This window comes from Pan paniscus, chromosome 3 (assembly GCF_029289425.2).
Source record: "Pan paniscus chromosome 3, NHGRI_mPanPan1-v2.0_pri, whole genome shotgun sequence".
NCBI classification, from domain to species: domain Eukaryota; kingdom Metazoa; phylum Chordata; class Mammalia; order Primates; family Hominidae; genus Pan; species Pan paniscus.
The window spans coordinates 181038716-181061096 of NC_073252.2; the positions used below are offsets into that span (position 1 = coordinate 181038716).

Sequence of the window (22381 nt, forward strand, 5' to 3'; positions counted from 1 at the left end):
AATTAAAACCACAAAAGGCAGTGAAAGAGTAGAAGACAAACATAGGAACAAACAACAAGGGCAGCAAATAGAAAACAGTAACAAATTGGTAGATATTATTCCAGATGTTTCATTAATCACTGTAAACATCAGTGGTCTGAATATACCAATTAAAAAACAGTTTGTCAGAGTTGATCAAAAAAGAACCAGCTGTATTTTGTATGTAGGAAGCCCACTTTAAACACAAAACACATATGGACTAAAAGTAGACAATGCTAATACTAATCAAACGAAAGTGGGAGTAGCTATATTAATTTCAGATGGAGCAGACTTCAGAGCAAGAAAAGTTATCCAGGATTAAAAAAAAAAAAGTATGACATAATGAATAATAAAGAGATTATCCAAGAAGGGGTAACAATTTTTTTTTTTTGGAGATGGAGTCTCGCTCTGTCACCCAGGCTCCCAGGTTCAAGTGATTCTCTTACCTCAACCTCCTGAGTAGCTGGGATTATAGGCGCACGCCACCACACCCAGTTAATTTTTGTATTTTTAGTAGAGACGGGGTTTTGCCATGTTGGCCAGGCAGGTCTCGATCTCCTGACCTCTGGTGATCCGCCTGCCTTGGCCTCCCAAAGTGCTGGGATTACAGGCATGAGCCACTGTGCCCGACCAGGATAACAATTCTTAAACATCTGTGTGACTAACAACACCAACTATATATGAGGCAAAAAAAAAAAAAAACAAAAAACTACAAGGAGAAGTGGATGAATTCATTATTATCCTCTGTCAGAAATAAACAGACCCAGCAGGCAGAAAATCAGCAGACATAGTTGAACTCAACGGCACTATTACTTAACTGGATATAATTGACATCTATAGAGTACTTCATTTAATGACAACAGACGGCACACTCTGCTTAAGCTCAATTGGAACATTCACCAAGATATAGACCACAGTCCAGGCCATAAGATACATATTTACACTGTCTGCTTTTACCACAGTGGAATTAAACTAGAAATCAGTAACAAACATAGCTGGAAAATTCCAAAATACTTGGAGATTAAACTGCACACTTCTAAATAACAGATGGGTCAAAGGAGAAATCTTAAGAAAAATTAAAAGATATTTTGAACTAAATGAAAAACAATCAAAATTTGTAGGATTTTGGAGGACAGCCACTGAGTCTGTCACAGTGCCTGGCCTCTACCGAACAATTAAGGAAAAAAACTTTATCAACTCTCTGCAATCTCTTTTGGAGAACAGAAACAAAGAGAATGCTTCCCAACTTATTCTGTGAGGCCAGCATTATCCTAATACCAAAACCAGGCAAAGACAAGGAAACTACAGCCCCATATCTCTTGTGAACATAGATGCAGAAATCTTTAACAAAATATTAGCAGATCATATCCAACTATATAGAAAAAGAATTATATACCATGACCAAGGGAGATTTATCCCAGGTGTGCAAGGCTGATTTAACATTCAAAATCAATTATTGTAATGAATCACATCAACACCTGCTCATGCTAAAAATAACTCCCAGCAAACTAGGAATAAAAGGGACCTTAAAGAACATGTAGAAAACTCTACAACTAACATCATACTTAATGCTGAAAAACTAGAAGCTTTTCTGCTAAGACTAGGAATGGAGTAAAACTGTCCCTCTCACATCTTCTTTTCTGTATCACACTATAAATCTTAGCTAATGCGATAAGAAAAGAAAAAAAGGTATCCCGCTTGGGAAGGACGTCAACATTGTCTTTGTTTGTCTTTGTTTGCACATAAGATGGTTGTCCATGTAGGCAACCTGAAAGATTTGACCAAAAACCAAACAAACAGAAACAACTCTGGGAACTAATAAGTGATTATAACAAGGTTGTAGGATATAAGGTTAATATACAAAAGTTAATCACTTTTCTATATACCAGCAATGCACTAGTGGAATTTGAAATTAAAAACAATGCCATTTCCATTAGTATCCAAAAAGTGAAACGCTTGTAAATCTTAACAAAATATGTATAAGGTCTATAGAGGAAAACTGCATAACTCTGATGAAAGAAAATGTAAAAGGAACTAAATAAATGGAAAAATATTCCATGTTTATGTATAGGAAGACTCAGTATTGTCAAGATGTTGGTACTTCTCAAATCAATCTTATAGATTTAATGCAATTCCACTCAAAATCCCATCAAGTTATTATGTAAGACTCAAACTGATTCTGAAGTTTATATGGAGAGGCATAAGACCCAGAATAGCCAACACAGTATTGAAGAAGAATAAAGTTGGAGGACTGACGCTACCTGACTTCAAGACTTACTGTAAAGCTATGGTAATCAAGGCGGTGTGGTATTGGTGAAAAAACAGACAAATCAGAACAGAGAGCCTAGAAATAGATTGACCCACTTAAATATACAGTTATCCTTCAACATCCTTGGTGGGGATTGGTTCCAGGACTCCCCATGGACACAGATGCTCAAGTCCCTTATATAATATGGTATAGTATTTGCATATAACCCACATCCTCCCATATACTTTAAATCATTTCCAGATAACTTATAACACCTGTTATAATTTAAATAATATGTAAATAATTGTTATGCTGTATTTAATGACAGTAGTAATACAGTATAATGTAGTAATAATGTCATTAATGGAATAATGACAAGGAAAAACAATGTCAGTACAGTTGCAACCATCCATTTTTTTCCCAAATATTTTCTATTCATGGTTGGTTGAATCCATGGATGTGGATCCCACAGATACAGAGGGCTGACTATATTCAACTGACCTTTGACAGAGGAGCAAAGAAAATAAATCAAAAAAAGATCATCTTTTCAACAAATGATGCTGGAAGAACTGGACATTTATTCACATGCAAAAAAACATGAATCTGGATATAGACCCTTCTGCACCCTTCACAAAAATTAACTCAAAATGATCACAGACCTAAATGTAGAATGTAAACTATAAAACTCCTAGAAGTTACCCTAGGAGAAAATTTAGATGACCTTGGGTATGGCAGTGACTTTTCATATACAACACATCAGAGGCATGATCCATGAAAGAAATACCTGATAAGCTGGACTTCATTATAATTTAAAACTTCTCTGTGAAAGACACTGTCAAGAAAGAGAGAAAACAAGCCACACACTGGGAGAAATATTTGTAAAAGTTATGTCTGATAAAGGACTGTTATCTAAGTTACAAAAAACTCTTAAAATTCAAAAATACAAAACAAACACCCAGTTTAAAAATCGGCAAAAGACCTGAACAGACACCTAACCAAAGCAGATGACAAATAAACACATGAAAAGATATTTAACATCATATGTCAATAAGAAATTGCAGATTAAAGCAACAATGAGATACCTCTACACACCTGTTAGAGTGGCCAAGATGCAAAACACAGACAACACCAAATCCTGACAAGGATGTGGAGCAACAGGAACTCTCAGCCATTGCTGATAGGAATGCAAAATCATACAGGCACTTTAGAAGACAGTTGTAGATTTCTGATAAAATTAAGCAGATTCTTACATACAATTCAGCAGTTGTGCTCCTTGGTATGAGTTGAAAATTTACGTCCACATGAAAACCTTTGCATGAATATTTACAGCAGCCTTATTCATAATAGCCAAAACTTGAAAGCAGTCAAGATGTCCTTCAGTAGGTGAATGGTTAAGTAAACTGGTATATCCAGACAATGGAATACTCTTCAGCACTAAAGAGAAATGAGCTATCTATCAAGCCATGAAAAGACATGGAGGAAACTTAAATGCATACACCAAGTGAAAGATGCTGTTCTAAAAAGGCAGTGTACTGCATCATCCAACTGTATGGCATTCTGGGAAAAAGAAAACTGCAGAGCCAGTGAAAAGATCAGTGGTTAGGGGGAAGAGAGGGAGGAATAGGCAGAGCACAGGGGAATTTTAAAGCAATGAAACTCCTCTGTATGACATTGTAATGGTGGGTACATGTCGTTATACTTTTGCCAAAACCCATCGAATGTACACCAAGAGTGAAGCTTGATATAAACTATGGATTTGGGGTGATAATGAAGTGTCAATATAAGTTCACTGATTGTAACAAACGTACACTCTGGTGGAGGATGCTGATAGTGGGAGAGTTTATACATGAGTTGGGGCAGGGAGTAAATGAGAACTCTACTTTCCACCCCATTTCGCTATGAACCTAAAACTGCTCTAATAAATAGACTGTGTTTTTCAGTGTTATGTGACGAAGGTTTAACCTGAGAAAAAAACAATATATTGTTAATTTTTAATAATTATTAAACAATTTCTGTTCTTTGCTGTTGTTTTTCTCTGCCACTGGTCTTCACCTGTTTGTTTGTTTTGGTTTTTGAAACAGGGTCTTGCTCTGTCACAAAGGCTGTAGTGCAGCGGTGATCATAGCTCACTGCAGCCTCAAACTCCCAGGCTCAAGTGATCCTTTCACCTCAGCCTCCTGAGTAGTTGGGACCACAGGCACATGCCACCACACCTAGCTAATTTTTTTTTTTTTTTTTTTCATAGAGAGAGTGTCTCTCTATGTTGTCCAAGCTGGTCTCAAACTCCTGGCCTTGAGCAATCTTCCCACCTTGGCCTCCCAGCCTGGACTTCATCTGTTTTGTTCACAACTATAACCCTGCCTCCTAGTACAGAGCCTGGCATATTGTAAAAAAAAAAAAAAAAAGCAACAGTAATAGCTTCATTCTGAAATAGTATATTCAATGATGTGTTGGGTACTGCTCTGAGTACTTTACATATATATGTACTCATTTAAACTTCACAACTTTGAAGTAAGTACTTATTCCCAGTGTACAAATGGAGAAACTAAGACACCAGAAGGTCAAGCAACTTGCCCAGATTTACATCACTAGTAAGTGGTAGAAATGGAATTTGACCCCAGGCCGTATGACCTGAATGTTTGCTCTTCACCAACTTATACCACCTTTCCTTAAAAGACAGTCCACAAATATTTATTGATTGGGTGAATGAATATGAGTGAAATAATGAAATGAAAAGACAATTAATATAGTATCATTAGTACATTTTTATTTTAAAATGTGTCCATGCACAGTACCCAAATGTTCATTATTACTAACAGATGATAAATTGTAGTAAAGTCATACAGTGGAATACTATATAGCAGTGAGGAAAGTGAGTTAAAACTACATATAACAGCGTGTATGATTCTCGTGAGCATAATGTTGAGCAAAAGAAGCCACACCCTAAAGAGTCTCTGTTTACTGTTCCATCTATACCAAGGACAAAAGAGGCACATTAGAAGTCAGAATGCTGGGAACCCTCGGGGCAGAGCTGGAAGGGCAGGAGTGTTCTCCCCTTCCTCCGGTGCTGGTTACATGGGTGTGTTCAATTTGTAAAAGTTTTTTGAGCTATACACGTATGTGTGCAGGTTTTTGTTTTTTTTTTTTTTGAGACAGAGTCTCACTCTGTCACCCAGGCTGGTGTTCAGTGGCGCGATCTCGGCTCACTGCAAGCTCCACCTCCCAGGTTCAAGCCATTCTGCCTCAGCTTCCTGAGTAGCTGGGACTACAGGTGCCCACCACCACACCCGGCTAATTTTTTTATATTTTTAGTAGAGACGGGGTTTCACCGTGCTAGCCAGGATGGTCTCGATCTCCTGACCTCGTGATCCGCCTGCCTCGGCCTCCCAAAGTGCTGGGATTACAGGAGTGAGCCACCGCACCCGGCATGTGCAGGTTTTTTGATTGGTAAATTCTACTTTAAATAAACAGCTTTTTAAATGACTAAGTTAGATAAAAAGGGTCAAAAAGATAAATAAGATGTTGAAAGTGTATTTGCCCAAAACATTCTTTAACTGTAGATATTTTTTGGAAACAGTGCTATGAGTAATTTTCAGTTTCATTTTTGAGAGTTCTTAGGTTTTCAGATGTAATAAAATTGTCACATATTGCCTGTGTAATTAGATTTCTAAAATGTGATTAAAATGAACTTACCCCAAAATCAACATATGCTCAGCATGAGTTGGTCATGTGGGTGTTGGCCCCTGATGGGTGATAAAAAGGACACCAGCCCACTGGCTGCCTTGCTTGCCCTCCTGACTTTAGTCCACAATCTTTCAAGCTTCATAGGATGTCTCCAGGGATTTCTAATCAGTGTTTTGTGTTTTTCTTACATTTTTATTCCCTTTTCCAGGCTGAACAGTCCAAAGAAGAGCAGAAGCAAGGTCTGAATGCAGAGAAGTTGATGAGGCAAGTCTCCAAGGACGTGTGTCGGCTCCGGGAGCAGAGCCAGAAGGTGCCTCGGCAGGTGCAGTCCTTCAGGTGAATAGCCCCATCCAGGACAGCTTTTGGGTTGCCCTCACGGGGTCTGATTGTGTAGGAATTCACCTCAGTGCAGTGAAAGTTAATATGAGGATCCGAGACAGAAATCCTCTGTTCTCTACCTTGAATATATAATTTTCCATTTGCACCTGAGGTGATAAATGTGACTGGCAGAGTTAAAGGCTGATGAAAGCCTAACTCCCCACAAGAACCCAGGGTGTCCCCAGCTCTTAGTAGCTGTTAGCACATCTCACTGGGCTATCTTGACACAGGATACAAAGGTACAGAAAACTCAGACATCTTTGGGATTTTGTTCACTCATTTTACAGACATTCCTTGGGCAGCCCCAGAAACCTTACACCTTGTCAGGCCTGAGATGTGGAGGCTAAGAACATGTGCATTCGTTCTGCTCTTCTGGGGGGCTCTAGGCTGTGGCAGGGATAGGCGGGTAACCAGGTCATTGCAGCGCATGTGGAAAGAGCTAACTAAAGGGATAGGTAGGGACCTGTGAGAGATGTGGGAGGAGCCTCAGTCAGTATGGGGCAGGTGCTGGGGCTGCGGGCACCAGCAGAGGAGATTATAAGAGAACCCATCATGGAAGGATGGCTGCAAGCTCCTTAGGCACCTAGGGGTGACAGTTTTGAGTGGGACATTGAGGCGGGAAGAACAGCGCGGACAGAGGCACAGACCTTAGAAGTCAGTGCCAAGCTCTGGCGCATGGGGAGTTGCCAGCTGGTGAGCTTGCCCAGGAGAACTGGGCTCAAGTTGCACAGGCCTTGGAAGCTGTGCAGAAGGCTTCCACCCGTGGTCTCTGATGGGGCAGCCAGCAGGGCTCTCCGTGCACAAAACCAAATGATGGGGATGGGTTTTATGTAGGGCAGATATCAGAGGCATTGTGGAGAGTGGGCTGGGGAGAAGCGGGTAAGGGTGGCCAGTTAGGTTCATGGGAGGTTTGTGGGGGGCAGCGGCTGCCCTGTGGTGCCAGTGCTCGAGATGGAGAATGCTGGGGAGCAGGGGTGTGGGGAGGATGCTGACCTCTGCCATGGCACACCAGGCAATGCCAGCAGGCTAGTGAGGTAACCATGACCAGTAGACAAGTGGAAATAAAAATCTAAAGCCAGGGTTAGGGGTCAGGATGGAGATTTTAAAATGGGAGTGCTCATCTTCAATGCACTGGTCTCATCTGTGGAAATGGGCCAGACATCCCAGAAAATGTGAGGTGACTGGGAAAGGAGGCTGGTGGGCACCAATCACTGAAGGGCTCGCCCCAAAAGAGATGCTAGAAGGAATGGCTGGAGAGGTCAGAGGAGAACCAGGAGCCTGGGGCCAGAGGGTGGGAAGAGGAGATTGATGGAGAGAACTGAAAAGTACATCCGGGATCCCTGGTGAGCACACTAGATGGTTTCAGCCCCGACGGAGGGAGCTCAGCAAAAAGGTTTGTTCCTATTGCGTTTTTATTTGGTTTTGGTTGAGGTTTTGTATAGACGAGTCTTTGGAAAGTGTTTAGGCATAAAGGGGAGAAGCCCAGAAGAAGCGAGTGTTTTTGAAGTGTGGGGAAGCTAGGTCACGTGGTGGAGCAGGGACAGCTATGGCAGGCTGGGGTCTGGTGCCAAGCGGGAGGGCAGGGCCACGCACCGTGTGGCGGCAGCAGTGTGCCTTAGTGGGCTCACAGCTCTTTCATTTTTCTGCAACACCCTGTAGTAGAGAGGTTTTTCCACCCTCTTTTCTGCTAAAGAATCACATTTGTGACTTTCAGGGAGTGCCACTACTTGGGTTTTAGAACTGCAGGTGAGGGGAACCCATCCATGTCCCTGGTGCTGTGGTCACTTAGAGAATAAGCAGCATTGTCTAGCATGGAAAGTCACACAACTCACAGTTGTTGCTGAAACCCGAAGCAAAGAATCCACGAACATTCCCAGCTTCCCTTAAGATACGAAGCATATTATATCACCAGGGAAGTGATGAGAATGATGAGGTGGACCAGGGTGAGACAGAACATGCTGGAAGCGTGGGATTTGCACGGCTGCCGTTGCCTGGCCTGGGGTGGTGAGATCAGGCAGCGGTGGTGCCTGGGCCGTTCTGCCCGGCACCACCCCAGCTGCTTGTTTCACCTGGAATCAGGAGCCCGATGGTCCCTGGCCTTCTAATTTTTCAAGAGAAGTTAGAAATCAACAATTTTATGTGAAATATCTCAAATGCAGGTGCCGGCAACTAGTTCAGGTATTTTTAAGCACCCCAGTTAGCAGCTGCGCCTTAAGGCCTCCGCTGACATCACACCCACACTCGTGGCATTTTTTGTTCTTGTTTTCCTCTTATGAATTGAACAAATTTAAAGGACACTGTTCACAGCAGTAGCTCGTTCCAGTGCCAGTGTCCATAGTGTTCTCACTCCTCCTTTTCTTCTCTATCCTTTCTTAGTCTTCAGAATATCCCCACCTCAGCTCTGGTTTCTAACCCGCACCTCCTCCCCCATCTGGACTGTTCTTTCGCAAGGGAGAGCCAGTGCTTGATTCTTCAGCTACCAGCATGCCCCTTGCATGTAATATGCCCTCAAGAAATACGTGCTGGCGGCATAAATGCCATGTACAGTGTGAAGTTCTTCTGTAGGGAAATAGACGCACTGTTTGCCTTTTTTTTAAGCACTCTCCTCACCTGAAAACCGCTCTGCCCTGTCTCAGCCTCTCCGCTGCTTCGGGACCAGGGCAGTTACTACCTTTCAGATAGTGAGTTCCTCCTTCTCCTTTCATTTGCGTCGTGGTGTCGCTCATCAGGTTGTCCCTGCCCCGGCATGGTATCGATTGTAAAGACTTTTCCTGTTATTGTGTGCTTTTCTGTGAGGTTACTGAGAAGTTTCCATGTAGGATTTTGGGCCTTTTGAGTCTTCTGCTACCTACTTCGGAAACACCCATCCTAGACCAAACCCTTACTAGTTTAAAAACTGTCTTCTGTTGGAAGTTCCCTAAAGGGAACTTACGGGCTTGGTCTATAGGTGACTTCCGTGATCCAGAGCTGCTGTTCTCCTTGATACCCCCCCCTTTAAGCAGGCAGAGGCTCTCCTGATTTTAAATGGAGTTCTGCGTAAGGAAAAGAGCTTCTACCTGTGCTTGCAGAGACATCACTGCCACTGCAGGTCTTGGGGACTGTTTTAATGGTCCCAGAGTATTTTTAGCATCATATATAAGTCAATTTATTTCTCACCCCAACTCTAGGGAGAAGATTGCCTACTTCACCAGAGCAAAGATAAGCATCCCATCCCTGCCGGCTGATGATGTGTGATTACATGACTTAAGAAATTATTTTTTCATCTGTTCACTTTCTTAGGGAGGGTAAAAGACTGAAGATTTGTGTTTTTGTTTTGGTGTTTGGTTTTTTTTGGTAACATAACTGTCAACTCTTGAAGAACTTTTATTTCACATCAGATTTTCAACACATTAATTTGTAAAGTACCTTGAGTGTAATTTTTATATGCTTAAAAAAGAAAAAATCATATAAGAAAGATGGGATAACCTGGTACACAAATGTTGCCCAGTATGTGCGCATTGCCAGTGGACTTCATTTTGTAAAAATGGAATAGAGGCAGTACCCCACGTGCGTACTGTTGAGCCGGCTGTTGAGAAACAACTTGGTTCAGCAGGTGGTTTTGCTTCTCCTTTGTGTTCCTGTGAGTAGGCTGTGCCGATGGCAGCAGCGCCACGTGGTATCTGTGCGCTGGCGAGGAGAGGAGCGCTTTCCATTTGGAGGCAGTGTGAGCACACGCTGGAGTGCAGCGTTCCAAAGTCCACCCGAAATGGATGCTGCGTTCACGGCCATCACCTGTGCGGGAACACCTGGTTTCCTTAAGACAATTTCCTTTTTGTCCTTTTATATTTTTCTAAAGAAAACTAAGATATAAACTACCAAGTGCTCTTAAGAATAAAAATAAGAATAAGAATACAAAGGAGCACTACTCTTGGCTACACGAAAGATCTTGGGATTCATGACACTGAGGGCAGGGAGAAGAAAGAACACCAGCCACGCAGAGATGCAAATAAGCTCATCAAATGAGCAGCTGGTTTGTCTCACTCAGCCTGAATTTGCATAAGTGTTCAAAAGTGAGTTTCTGGCTTGCACCAGTGTTTTGCCCTACATCTAAGGATGTTGCCTAGTGGTGGCCCTGTGTTCTGAGGACAGAGAGAGCTGGAGGGGTGGAGGGAGACACGTCGGCACTCATTTGGTGTAACCAAGAAGAGGGGGAAAGATGTCTTGATAGAATCAAAGTTGCCAAAAACAAAGAAGAGTTTATCAAGCAGATTTCTAACATTTAGTAGAAACTACTTCAAAGCTCTCATTTTTAGGGGGTTCTATCCATAATTTATGGTAAATAGTTGGGAAGAATGTGTGTGGGGGGATTATTAATTTGAAGTATAAGCTAAATTGTTTATTAAAAGGCCTATTTTGGATGAACAAGTTTAGAGAGATAAACTGACTAATGTGTCCTCCAGTTTAGAATTTCACCTTACCCGAGCCAGGCACTTCTTAAAAACACAGATCCTCAGTGCAGCTCTGCCAGCATCAAGGCTTTTAAAATATGTAGTATTTAGGCCATTTAAACCATACTTATTACTCAATAACCCAAGAAACAATTTTGGGTTAGCCATCTAATATAGCAAATAAAATAGATTTTTAAAAGAAATCCAAAATTGTCTTAAAGGAATGGACCCCTTAAAGAAAAAAAAAAGTTTTGTTCCTCAGTTAGAATGCTCACTAGCAAGAATTTTTATTTTCTTGAAAGCAATTATATATATTTTGGAAAGTTCATGTTATTGGAATTGAAGTTCAAATTAAGCAACTTCTGAGCCTAGAACTTTAATTACTTTTTCCTAAATGTCCCAACACTTACATACAAATTTCTTTGAAGACATAACTGGACATGGCAGACACTGCTTTGAACAAAAACCAGCCTAGTGAATTGACTGAGTACAGTCCTTTAAGGCTGCCCAGTTCATTCTATTAGATGACTAAGGAAAACTAGAAAAAGAATACAGTTCACCCTTGTCAAGGTCAAATGTGAAAGACAGAAGTTTATTTAACGTAGAGGTAAATGAAGGTGAGCTGTTTTCAGCATCTTAGTTTGACCATGAAAATGTCTATAGAATTATGTGTAGTTGTTCCGTGCGATTTTATTTTCTTCATTTATTTATTTACAGTCTTATTTATGTTCTGTTTAATATATAGTTTGATTCTGGCCATTTTAAATATTTGACACAGAAGAGACTATATTGGAATATTTACAGCTTTATAAGTCTTTCATCAGATTAGCTGTTGACTTTTTGTAATACAAAAAGTTTCAGACAAGTATTAAAGAATAAAATCTGTCTCAGGCTGGTAGTTAGCAGTTGTGACCAAGATGCTTTTGGTTGTTGTATTTCACAAAATTTCCTCATTTCTAACATGAGAGATGAACTTATTTTAATATAATCCTTTTTCTACACTTTAAAAGTCAGCAATAGTGTTATGTATTTATAGGCAGCTTTTAATAATCTTGTCATATTTGTACTAACCCAAATGATTCACAGTGACAAAACATTTTAATAACTTGATCACAAAACCATATGGACAAATATGAATTTTAATATTATAAATACCATTTTTAAAAGGTAGAATTTATTCGCACAGGGTAAAAAGAATGTAATATTTAGTTCTCAAGTTTGAATTATCAGTATATTATTACAATTTTGTATATCAGAATCTTAAGTGTTACAGGTACAAAAAATATTGCTAGCCAAATGAACAAAGTTTAGCTAAATCTCTGTAGCATGCAAATCAAATAAATTAAAATTTTTTGCTATTGCTTTATCTATATTGTATTAAATATCAAAAGCTCAGGACTGAACTTAATATTTAATCAGGTTAAATTCTGAACATGTTTCTGTTTTAATTTGTCTTGTTTGTAAACGTATGCAAATACATCACATAGATTAACTGGTTTCTGCACTTTCCATGTGTTTGTGGGTGGAAAAAAATTCAGTGGTTTTTAAAAAAAAAAAAACAAAAACAAAGCTACATATTGCCTAATACTCTATTTCAGTGTCGTTTATTGTTCAGTTTATTTCCCTGATTGGCACAAACACAAGAGTTTCCTTGAACCATGTACCAAGCAAATACAAAATATTTCATGAAGAAATCCCCAGGCTGGCAGTTTGTGATGAATAGTTCTTGTTGGAACTATATGTATTGCTGATAAAAAAGGACAAAGTATTTTCATTGAGCAAATAAAATGAAGGGCTCCAGAATATGTGCTCTGTGGTCGCTGCGCCTGGGCTGGCAGTGTGCTCCACGGAGAGGCAGCCGTCCCAGGAGGTTCTCTCCCCACACACCCCAGTCCTGCCCTGCCGTGCCCCCCACAGGCTGCTCAGTGCCGGGGAAGCCAGAAACGCTGCCCGTGAAATACAGAACACAGGATGCAGAAGCACGTTTGTGTGGCAGAGTCTACTTGAATCATCCAAAACCCAAGATCGCCCTCCTGCCTCTGACAGTATAGAAGGCGTGACTGAATGTGGCTGCCTTTTGAAAAAGGTTCCATAGAGACACTGAGGTGTCTGATTCAGAAGGAGATGATGTGTCTACACCTTTCACCTCTGAAGCTTCTAAAGAGCTAGTAATTATTTTATATAATAAGACGTCATGCATTTTAAATAAATATGCAACAAGACCTCAGGCTTATTATACTAGGTTATCTTAAACACCTGAAAGAAGTAAATGATTTGCCAAATGATTCCGCTCCATATGAATAATACCTTCAAAGATACATAGAGATTAATGTTTTATTTACCACTTCTGTGCAATCGCTATTTTAAAATTGAGAAAACTCATCCACAGTAATGGGTGTCATTACTATTCAGTCTTGATTGATTTTGGTCTCAGACTAGAAGATAAAAATGGTTTACCAGTCTTGGAAAGAAACTATAGTTTAATAGCCACAGGAAAAAATGCATTTTCAAAAATCAAAAGCACAGTGAGATGACTAGAGCGGGACATCCTACCAAATCCAGTGTTGAGCAAGCGTCTCCTGAACAGCAGACGCTTGTCCTTTCTGGCTTAGTGTTTCAGGTTGGTGTTTCTCGTCTCCAGTTCTTGATGATGATCTTGTGTTTGCGCCACTGCGTAGTGGCCCGAAGCTAGGGGAGCGTGGCTGGAGCAGGCTGCACAGTGGAGCAGACACCCTCCTAGCAGAAGAGAAAGTCCAGCAAACCAGCCCAGAAACAGGGCCTCCCCAAACTCCCACCTGGGGACAAAGTCTGGGACGTTCTCATCCCAGAACTCCTGAACCGTCTTGTGGGCAACCCAAGAGACGGGAACCAGGGCTGTGACTCCCGAGGCCCAGGACAGAATTCCTCCCAGGATCAGCAGTCGCCTCTTGAGATCTCTCTGACTCTCTCCAGTTCTCAAACAGTCCAGGCCAAACCCAGAGACCAGCAGGCCCAGAAATCCCAGCCCATTCGACAGAAACATTAAGATCCTGGAGACCCTGAGTTCAGCAGGCAAAGCCAGGAAGGAGTCAAAGTCCTTGCATTGCATCCCCACTGCCTCTTGGATGACACAGGTTTGCCAGAGTCCCATGGTCCAGTTTTCCATTTCATTTAAGGCCAGGTTGAGGTTCTTCCAGTGTGGCAGGTAGTTTGTAAGACAGGATAAAACCCATCCCAGCAAAGATAATGAAACTCCAGCTAGTTGAGCCACAGTTCTAAATACTAAAGCCATTATAATGTCCTGAGAGCTTTAGCCAAACTAACTCCTGCCCTTCGGTTGCTGTGAAAAGAAGTGTGACACTTGTGTTATAACTTATGAAACTCAGAAATATTTCTTCATTGTGTATATAGGAGGATTCTTGCCAGAGTTGCTATTGTTTGATTCCATGTTGAATGGGTTTCACAAAAGGATAGGGAAATAATGCCGCCAACCAGTAATGCCAAGGTGTGGCCAAGATCGTGTTTGTGTCCTGTGGGCTGGATTTGACAGAAAGCAGTTTGTCACTGAAATATAATTAAGTGATAATCTCCTTTCATTGTCAAGGTTAAAATGGCTTTCATGTTATTCCCAACCTTTCTAACAAAGAATTAAGTCTAAATGCAAAATGTTTAACTGATGGTTTTGGTTCAACTCCTCCTGCTTTGTGTTTCACTAACTGCACCTGTCAGATTTTCATCTCTTATAGTTCTCACATTTCAAATGTGCATGTTATGGTAATACTGAGTGTTATTTTTTAAAAATAGGTTTAAGAAAAGTATTTCTTAACCAAATAAATCAATCTTATCAGAAATCTCTCTACACCTTAACTCGGGCCTGCGTTTCAGAAATTCCTCAGGCTACATATACCACATGGCATATGAAGCAATACTGAACTACATATCTAGTTTATTTATCTGCATGCCTTTCTGTCAAATTCACGCTTGTGTGCATAAACACTTTTTTTCCTTATATATGCTTTCTGTGCCGAGGAAAGTTCAGCATTTGGACTCTGCAGGTTGGAGTCAGCATTTCTGTTTATTCACCACTAAAGTATATATCCCCATGTTAGTGATTTTTCATTGAACAAAGGAAAGGTTTTATTCAAATGACCTGACAATATCAGGATATCAAGAAAAATGTCTTTGGAATTGTTTTTCTTTTTTTAATACGAAGGTTTTGAGGGAAAGGATGAGAGAAGAGATTGGCCAGCATTTTAAATCTGAGAGGATCACAAGGTACTGAAAACTCTTCAGCCTCATAAAATCTTGCCGCACTGAGTGCCTGGTAATATCCTAAAAACAAACCACTTCTGTTCAAAGAAGAAAAAAGTCGTTGTTGTGGAAATAACACTTTGAGGTTGGCTTAGAATGTGGTTTTGCTAAAGTAGAACACTTAAAATTTTCAGATTGTTAGTTTTTTTCTTTAGGAAACAGAAACTAAAGATCATTTCTGACTACCAACAGCAACAACAAAAAAAAGGAAAACAGAAAAAAGCTTTCTAATATGAAATTTACACATTAAAGCTTGAAACTGACTGTATTGGACAGCCACCACATTAATTTCAATAACCAGATCAATGAAGCTTGTTTCACTTCTACCTGTATAATGCTTACCATAATCATTTTCTTTTAGATAAAAGATTTTTCCTTCATTATTCAGATTTTAGAGGGAAGTGGGTCTACCTACTGTAGAAAAATAGTGAATGAGAAAACGTGAGCATCACAGATTTAGCTATAAAACAAAGAGGTCTTTGTCATCACAGTTGATACAGGATACATCTCTGGCCTTGTCGGAGTCTTACACTTGAGGATCTGCTGTCCCATCTTCCAGGTAGGGACACTGAGTTTGCATTTGCGCCACTGTGTAGTGGCCCGAAGCTAGGGGAGCGTGGCTGGAGCAGGCTGCACAGTGGAGCAGACACCCTCCTAGCAGAAGAGAAAGTCCAGCAAACCAGCCCAGAAACAGGGCCTCCCCAAACTCCCACCTGGGGACAAAGTCTGGGACGTTCTCATCCCAGAACTCCTGAACCGTCTTGTGGGCAACCCAAGAGACGGGAACCAGGGCTGTGACTCCCGAGGCCCAGGACAGAATTCCTCCCAGGATCAGCAGTCGCCTCTTGAGATCTCTCTGACTCTCTCCAGTTCTCAAACAGTCCAGGCCAAACCCAGAGACCAGCAGGCCCAGAAATCCCAGCCCATTCGACAGAAACATTAAGATCCTGGAGACCCTGAGTTCAGCAGGCAAAGCCAGGAAGGAGTCAAAGTCCTTGCATTGCATCCCCACTGCCTCTTGGATGACACAGGTTTGCCAGAGTCCCATGGTCCAGTTTTCCATTTCATTTAAGTCCAGGTTGAGGATCTTCCAGTGTGGCAAATAAGTTGTAATAATGGATAAAATCCATCCCAGGAAAGACAGTAAAAGTCCAACAGATTGCATTGCTGTTCTAAAGATTAAAGCCATTGCGACAGGTCTTAGGACTTTGCCACCCCTATAGGATCTGCTGTCCTTTGTGGTTGACGGTAATGTGACAATCCTGGTTCTATGCTGCCTGGAATATAAGCTGTGGTCATTAACTCTTCGGGCGCGCTGAAATGCGTTTTTGTTCTTCTTGAATATAATGTTTCACGTAAAGGACGCAGGACTCTGTTATGAGTGGGGCTTTCTGATAAGGACTTGATCTGTTACCTTCCAATTTGGTAAAATTATATCCCCAATGCTTGATGATTATAAGTCTAAGGATGAACAAAGAGGGCTCTATGACCCCTCACCCTAAAATACAACAGAAATCTTTGTGCTTCAGTATGGATTAATTAGATTTTAAGTGGTGATAAAAGGCCAGCTCTTTCTACAACAGGACTTCATTGTAAGAGCTGAATCTGAAATTTCAGGGATGCAAAACAAGGTCTTGTAAAGAAAGGTAGACTGTTTCCTATAATCTCTATTCTTCTCAGACTTCCTTAACCTACACAAGAGCCTGGCCCACATCCTCGAGTGTCGCAGGAGCTCAGAGTTGGCAGGAAGGTTCCTCGGATTCCTTTGAAAGGTAGAGGCTGGCTTACGGGACTGATTAAAATGAAAAGGACCGAGGCTGATGCCGGGGGATACTGAGTGCGGAAGGGAACGTCCCGGGCAGTTCCAGCATTCACTCTGTGGTTTTCTCCATCCTCGTTAAGGACTTGGGGGTAAAGCATGATATCTTAGCGTCCAGGGAGGTGTTTTTTGTCCAGAGCTGAGCTGTCCCCTTGTCATTTCAGCAGCTTACGCAGAGCAACACCAGGCTTCAAGACTTCTGCCAGCTCCCAGACAAAAGTCTCTGGTACAAACACAATAGCCACAATGGAGCTGAACTTTGAGGCTTCATCTTGTTTATTTTTTTGGTTGAGGCCACACCTTGAGAGCATACTTATGCAGAGGGTTGACCCCTCAGAGAACACAGGACCGGCCTCACAGGCCAGGACAAGAGGTCACCTGCCCCAGATTCCCAGGGCTGCACCGTCTGCTCTCCACATGGCCCCTGGGCATCCTGCACCCGCTCAGAGGAGATAAAATCAGATGGGCCCACAGGTCAGAAAAGTCCCTAAAGGTGGAGCCACTCCCCTGAGAGGTTCTAACCTGGAGAAGTAGAACCACTGCCCATCACGTTGCAACAGTGGAGTGTAGCCCAGGATCAGAAATTATCTTTTATGGTGTCTCTAAATAGGAGATCGGAGAGACAGAACCTGGATCCTGATGTATCCAAATTACTTTGGATAAGATTGCATAAGATGTAGATTTGAGGTGGTACTTTCTTCAGCTTTTCCTATCATCTTAAGTTTAAAAAGAAAAAACTATGCACCAGATGAACTCTTCCTTAATTTTTACAAATTTTCAGAATTCCTGAGGATGTATTGGTGCCCCCACCATCCTGAAATAAGTCATTCCAGGGTGCATAAAGGTACCTGGATCCAGAGGGCCGGAGACCTGTCTGGGGCCTCATCACCAGTGCACAGGATATGGCAAGCTTGAGCTCTCTTCCAGGAGGCAGTCGGGGTGGTGAAGGCCTGGAGAGCAAGTGGGAAAGATCATAGGGAGATGATTCTTAATATCACAGTGAAACGCTTTTTAAAAACCTAATGGAATAGGCCGCTCCGTGACGTAGTGAGCTCTCCCTGCTGCAGGCATCTAAGCCAAAGGTTATCACCTGCCAAGGTTATCACGGAGGGGATTTCTGCTGTGGTGGGTGTTGGACCTGCATAACCTCTGAGCACCCTCCCAATTCATTTATTCTGTCAGCATTAAAAAAATATGTTGTGGGCTGGGCGTGGCGGCTCACGCCTGTAACCCCAAGACTTTTGGAGGTCGAGGCGGGCGGATCACAAGGTCAGGAGTTTGAGACCAGCCTGACCAACATGGTGAAACCCCGTTTCTACTAAAAATACAAAAATTAGCCAGGCATGGTGGCGGGCGCCTGTAATCCCAGCTACTCAGGAGGCTGAGGCAGGAGAATTGCCTGAACCGGGGAGGCAGAGGTTGCAGTGAGCCAAGATGCGCCACTGCACTCCAGCCTGGGAGGCAGAGGTTGCAGTGAGCCAAGATGCGCCACTGCACTCCAGCCTGGGCGACAGAGCGAGACTCTGTCTGAAAAAAAAAAAAAAAAAAAGTTGTGAGCCCCTCCTGCTGAGCAGGCACTGGGTGCTGAACAGGAGTCCCTGAACCCCTGACCTCAGGTGATCCGGCTGCCTCGGCCTCCCAAAGTGCTGGGATTATAGGCATGAGCCACCGTACCCAGCTGGCAATTTCTATGTATTTTGCTCATGAATGTGCAGCCTGGCACTCAGCAGGGACCACTTGTCTCTGCTCCAGGCAGCGTCAGCTCAACTGGGGGCTGGAGGGTCCCTTTCCAAGATGGGTCACCCACATGGCGGGCTGCCAGCAGGGAGCTCAGCCTCTATCGTCATATAGGGTACAAAAACCACACAGACAAGGCCACCTCAAGCCAGATGGTAGCCAGATTGCTGCTGTAAGCAGCCCCACCTCATCAGCTGGCAACAGGAGCCATGGACCCTGGGTCCTGCAAGACAGGGTTGAGGAAGGACGAAGGCAGAGGCCCGAGAGGTCCAGTAAAAGCTTTGGATTCTGAAGTCAGTGGAGAAGCCAAATCCTCCATTGTCAAAATTACCCTTTAAAAATCCCTTAAGCATTGGAGATCAATACACATCTCTCCCCAGGCCCAGCTCGCTGGGGTCTTCTCTGGCAATGAGCAAGGTTACTCTGGGTCCACAGGTTGAGCACAAAATGAAGAAGGAGGCTTAGTTTGGGATCTTGCAGGAAGATTATCTGCTGAATCTGAAGGCAGCAGAATCCAGAGAGGAGGCCAGGAAGAGCCGCCCTTCCTCCTAGCAGGCGCGGGCCTCCCTGGCACTTTGATAAATAGGTGAAGATGAGGGGTTCCTCTTGCTAAACATAGTTTTATCTGATTAAAAGAAAATCTATAGTTTATTTTTTCTTGATTTTTCTTTCTTTCTTTTTTTTTCTTGGAGACAGAGTTTTGCTCTTGTTGCCCAGGCTGGAGTGCAGATCTCAGCTCACTGCCACCTCCGTCTGCTGGGTTCAAGTGATTCTTGTGTCTCAGCCTCCCATTTTGTTAATATTTCTTATCCTTCTAAATAGTAATTCACACTATTAATGCTATTAAGCTTGTTATTAAGGAGAAGACACGCTGTTACCCTCACAACCCCCGCAGCACAATACCTTGTATCTACTATGTGTTCAGCAAATATTTGTCTAATAAGTTGATTAGAAGGATCCTTCTAAATGATAACGAAAGTAAATATAGAATGCCAACACTATAGATGCCATTCCCATTGCCAGTGCCCTTTCATCGTGGTGACAAAACTAGCTGTCCTAGAGCGTCTGAGCATGAATAATGAACTTAAATAGAAGAAATGAACTCACCATCCACCTAGAGTGGGAGAGGAAATATTGCTGAAGCCTCACGAGTTAGCAAACAAGAGCATCCCCTTCCAGACGGGCATCAAGAATGACATCTCTTAGGTGCGGGAAAAAGACTAGAAGGCTGAAGGCCCCCCAAAATATTCACAGGGTGCTAGAAATGGATGCTTTTTCTTTTCCTTGTTTTGATTTTTATTTTCTAAATTTTCTACAAAGACTGTGCAGGACGATCATAAGAAAAAGAATGATATAAAAGAAAAAAAGATGATCTGCTGGACAAAATTAACTTTCTTTTGTCAGATCATAATAATAGGTAATAGTTATCAAGAGCCTTCTACATACCGGCCACTGTTCTGAGACTTTAACATGGATTATCTCATTGAACCCTCACAATCACACGATGGGGATAGGTACTAGGTACATCACTATTTTACAGACGATAGGGCTAAGCACAATGGGCAAGTAACTTGCCGGAGGTCATGGGGTCATTTACAGAGCCATGGAGGCAGCACCTCAGTTCCTTTCCCAGTGATATGGTTTGGCTGTGTCCCCACCCGGATCTCATCTTGAATTCCCACGTGTTGAGGGAGGGGCCTGGTGGGAGGTAATTGAATCATGGGGGCAGGTCTTTCCCGTGCTGTTCTCATGGTCATGAATAAGTCTTACGAGATCTTATGGTTCTATAAGGGGGAGTTTCCCTGCACAAGCTCTCACTCTCTTTGCCTGCTGCCATCCATGTAAGATGTGACTTGCTTCACCTTGCCTTCTGCCATGGTTGTGAGGCTTCCCCAGCCACGTGGAGCTGTAAGTCCATTAAACCTCTTTCTTTTGTAAATTGCTCAGTCTCAGGTATGTCTTTATCAGCAGTGTGAAAATGGACTAATACACTCAGAGCACAGAAGTACCTGGGGCTGGACCTCTGAGTCTATTCTGCACAGTGTTGTTCCAAGAAGAGCTTCTGCATTGAAACCACCTGAGGAGCTTATCCAGCTCGACTTTTGGGTTCCCCAACCCCTGGCTGCAGCGTGCTGGTAAATGTTCAACAGCAACTCTCAGGTTGGTAGCCCTGGATTACAACCTCTGCCAATTTCCATGGTGTAAATACTCTCACCATGGCCAATTCCAGGCTACCAATGTGGAATCACTGAGTATGCAGTGAGTTAGGAAGAGATAATACAGTCATATAATGGTGACTATTTATGGCAGTGAGGACACATGCTGAGAAATGAGTCATTAGGCAATTTTTGTCATTGTACAAACATCACAGAGTGGGCTTACACAAACCTAGATGCTCTAGCCTCCTCCACCCCGAGGCAGTATGGTATGGCCTATTGCTCCTAGGCTGCAAACCTATACAGCAGGTTACTATACTGAGGACTGCAGGCAGTCTTAACACAATAAGGATTTGCGTATCTAAACATAGAAAAGATGCAGTGAAGGCCAGGTGCGGTGGCTCACACCTGTAATCCCAGCACTTTGGGAGGCTGAGGTGGGCAGATCACCTGAGGTCAGGAGTTCAAGATCAGCCTGGCCAACATGGTGAGACCCCATCTCTACTAAAAATACAAAAATTTTAGCCAGGTGTGGTGGCACATGCCTGTAATCTCAGCTACTCGGAAGGCTGAGGCAGGAGAATCACTTGAACCTGGGAGGCAGAGGTTGCAATGAGCTGAGATTGCACCACTACACTCCAGCCTGGGCAACAGAGTGAGACTGTGTCTCAAAAAAGAAAAAAGAAAAAAAGAAAAGAAAAGAAAAAAGATGCAGTGGAAGTGCAGTATTATAATCTTAATGCACTGCCATATACACAGTCTGTCGTTGACTGAAACGTCAATATATTACATGAGGCTATCTAGATACAATAGCTATAGATAACCTCAAGAACATAGATAATAGTAAAATAATGAGGAAGGGATATGTTTGGAGTGTTCATTTGCTTGTCATATCATTTATAAGTTTATATAATTCAATTTTCAGTGATGGCTGTGTTTAACAACTCACTCCCAGAATTCCTGAAAAATTGACAGCTCTCTGGAGCCCATGTGAGACAGGTCCTGCACATCCCCATGACAAGCACAGACATTGCACATCCCAGGGAGGGTCCCGGGAGCTGGGGGCAGGACTCTGCAGGTCAGCAAGCTCCTCCAGCTCTTCTCGCACACACTGAGGCTTGTGAGTTTGAGAACTGGGCTATCGGGCTTTACTACCCGGAGCACAGGTCTAAGACCCCTCAGAATCCTCAGCCAAGCCCAGCCACACCACGGATGCTCAGCTTTTAGGCCGTGGAGGAGGCAGAAGGGCAGGCTGGTCTGGATTTTACCAACCCCCCTCCTGTGGTGCCTACCTCTTGATTTTTGCTGTTTCGCTCAAGTGACTTGTCTGAAATATAGAGTGGTCCCTTATGTCTTTCTGTTCCAATCCTCCAAACACCACCAGCTTGGCCTACAAACATTTAGGACGTTGGTGATTAAAAATATATATTGCTTTTGGATTTATAGCACTTACTGGTTACTTGAATTGATCATTTAATTTTATCATTACCAGCCAATCTATTAGTTGAATGCTCCTGAAGCTTTCATCAAAGGGTTTGGGGAAAGAAAAGAGAAAAAAAAAGTCCAAGTTCTTGCCCATTGGAGGAAAAAAAGAAAGCCAACCAGAGACTCTAAGGAAAAAATA

At 42.6% G+C, this 22381-nt stretch overlaps 3 protein-coding genes across 4 annotated transcripts in view; 1 reads left to right on the top strand and 2 right to left on the bottom strand.

Annotated features, from left to right (window-relative positions):
• Positions 1-12150, top strand: part of WWC2 (WW and C2 domain containing 2) — a 215091-nt gene extending 202941 nt beyond the window's left edge. For both annotated transcript variants that reach the window (XM_034959460.3, XM_034959461.3), the window contains 2 exons: positions 6159-6286; positions 9496-12150. In XM_034959460.3, coding sequence (XP_034815351.3) covers positions 6159-6286; positions 9496-9562 — 195 coding nt within the window. In that variant the 3' untranslated portion in view covers positions 9563-12150. The remainder of the gene's footprint in view (positions 1-6158; positions 6287-9495) is intronic.
• A 146-nt stretch (positions 12151-12296) lies between these two features.
• LOC103786942 (claudin-22) lies at positions 12297-14026 on the bottom strand. The gene has a single exon (XM_008977094.4). It carries the CDS (start codon positions 14024-14026, stop codon positions 13364-13366), a length of 663 nt encoding a protein of 220 aa, XP_008975342.1. The 3' UTR covers positions 12297-13363.
• Positions 12297-16234, bottom strand: LOC100969089 (putative claudin-24). Its single transcript, XM_063604009.1, has one exon. It carries the CDS (start codon positions 16232-16234, stop codon positions 15572-15574), a length of 663 nt encoding a protein of 220 aa, XP_063460079.1. The 3' UTR covers positions 12297-15571.
• Between the last annotated feature and the right edge of the window lie 6147 nt (positions 16235-22381).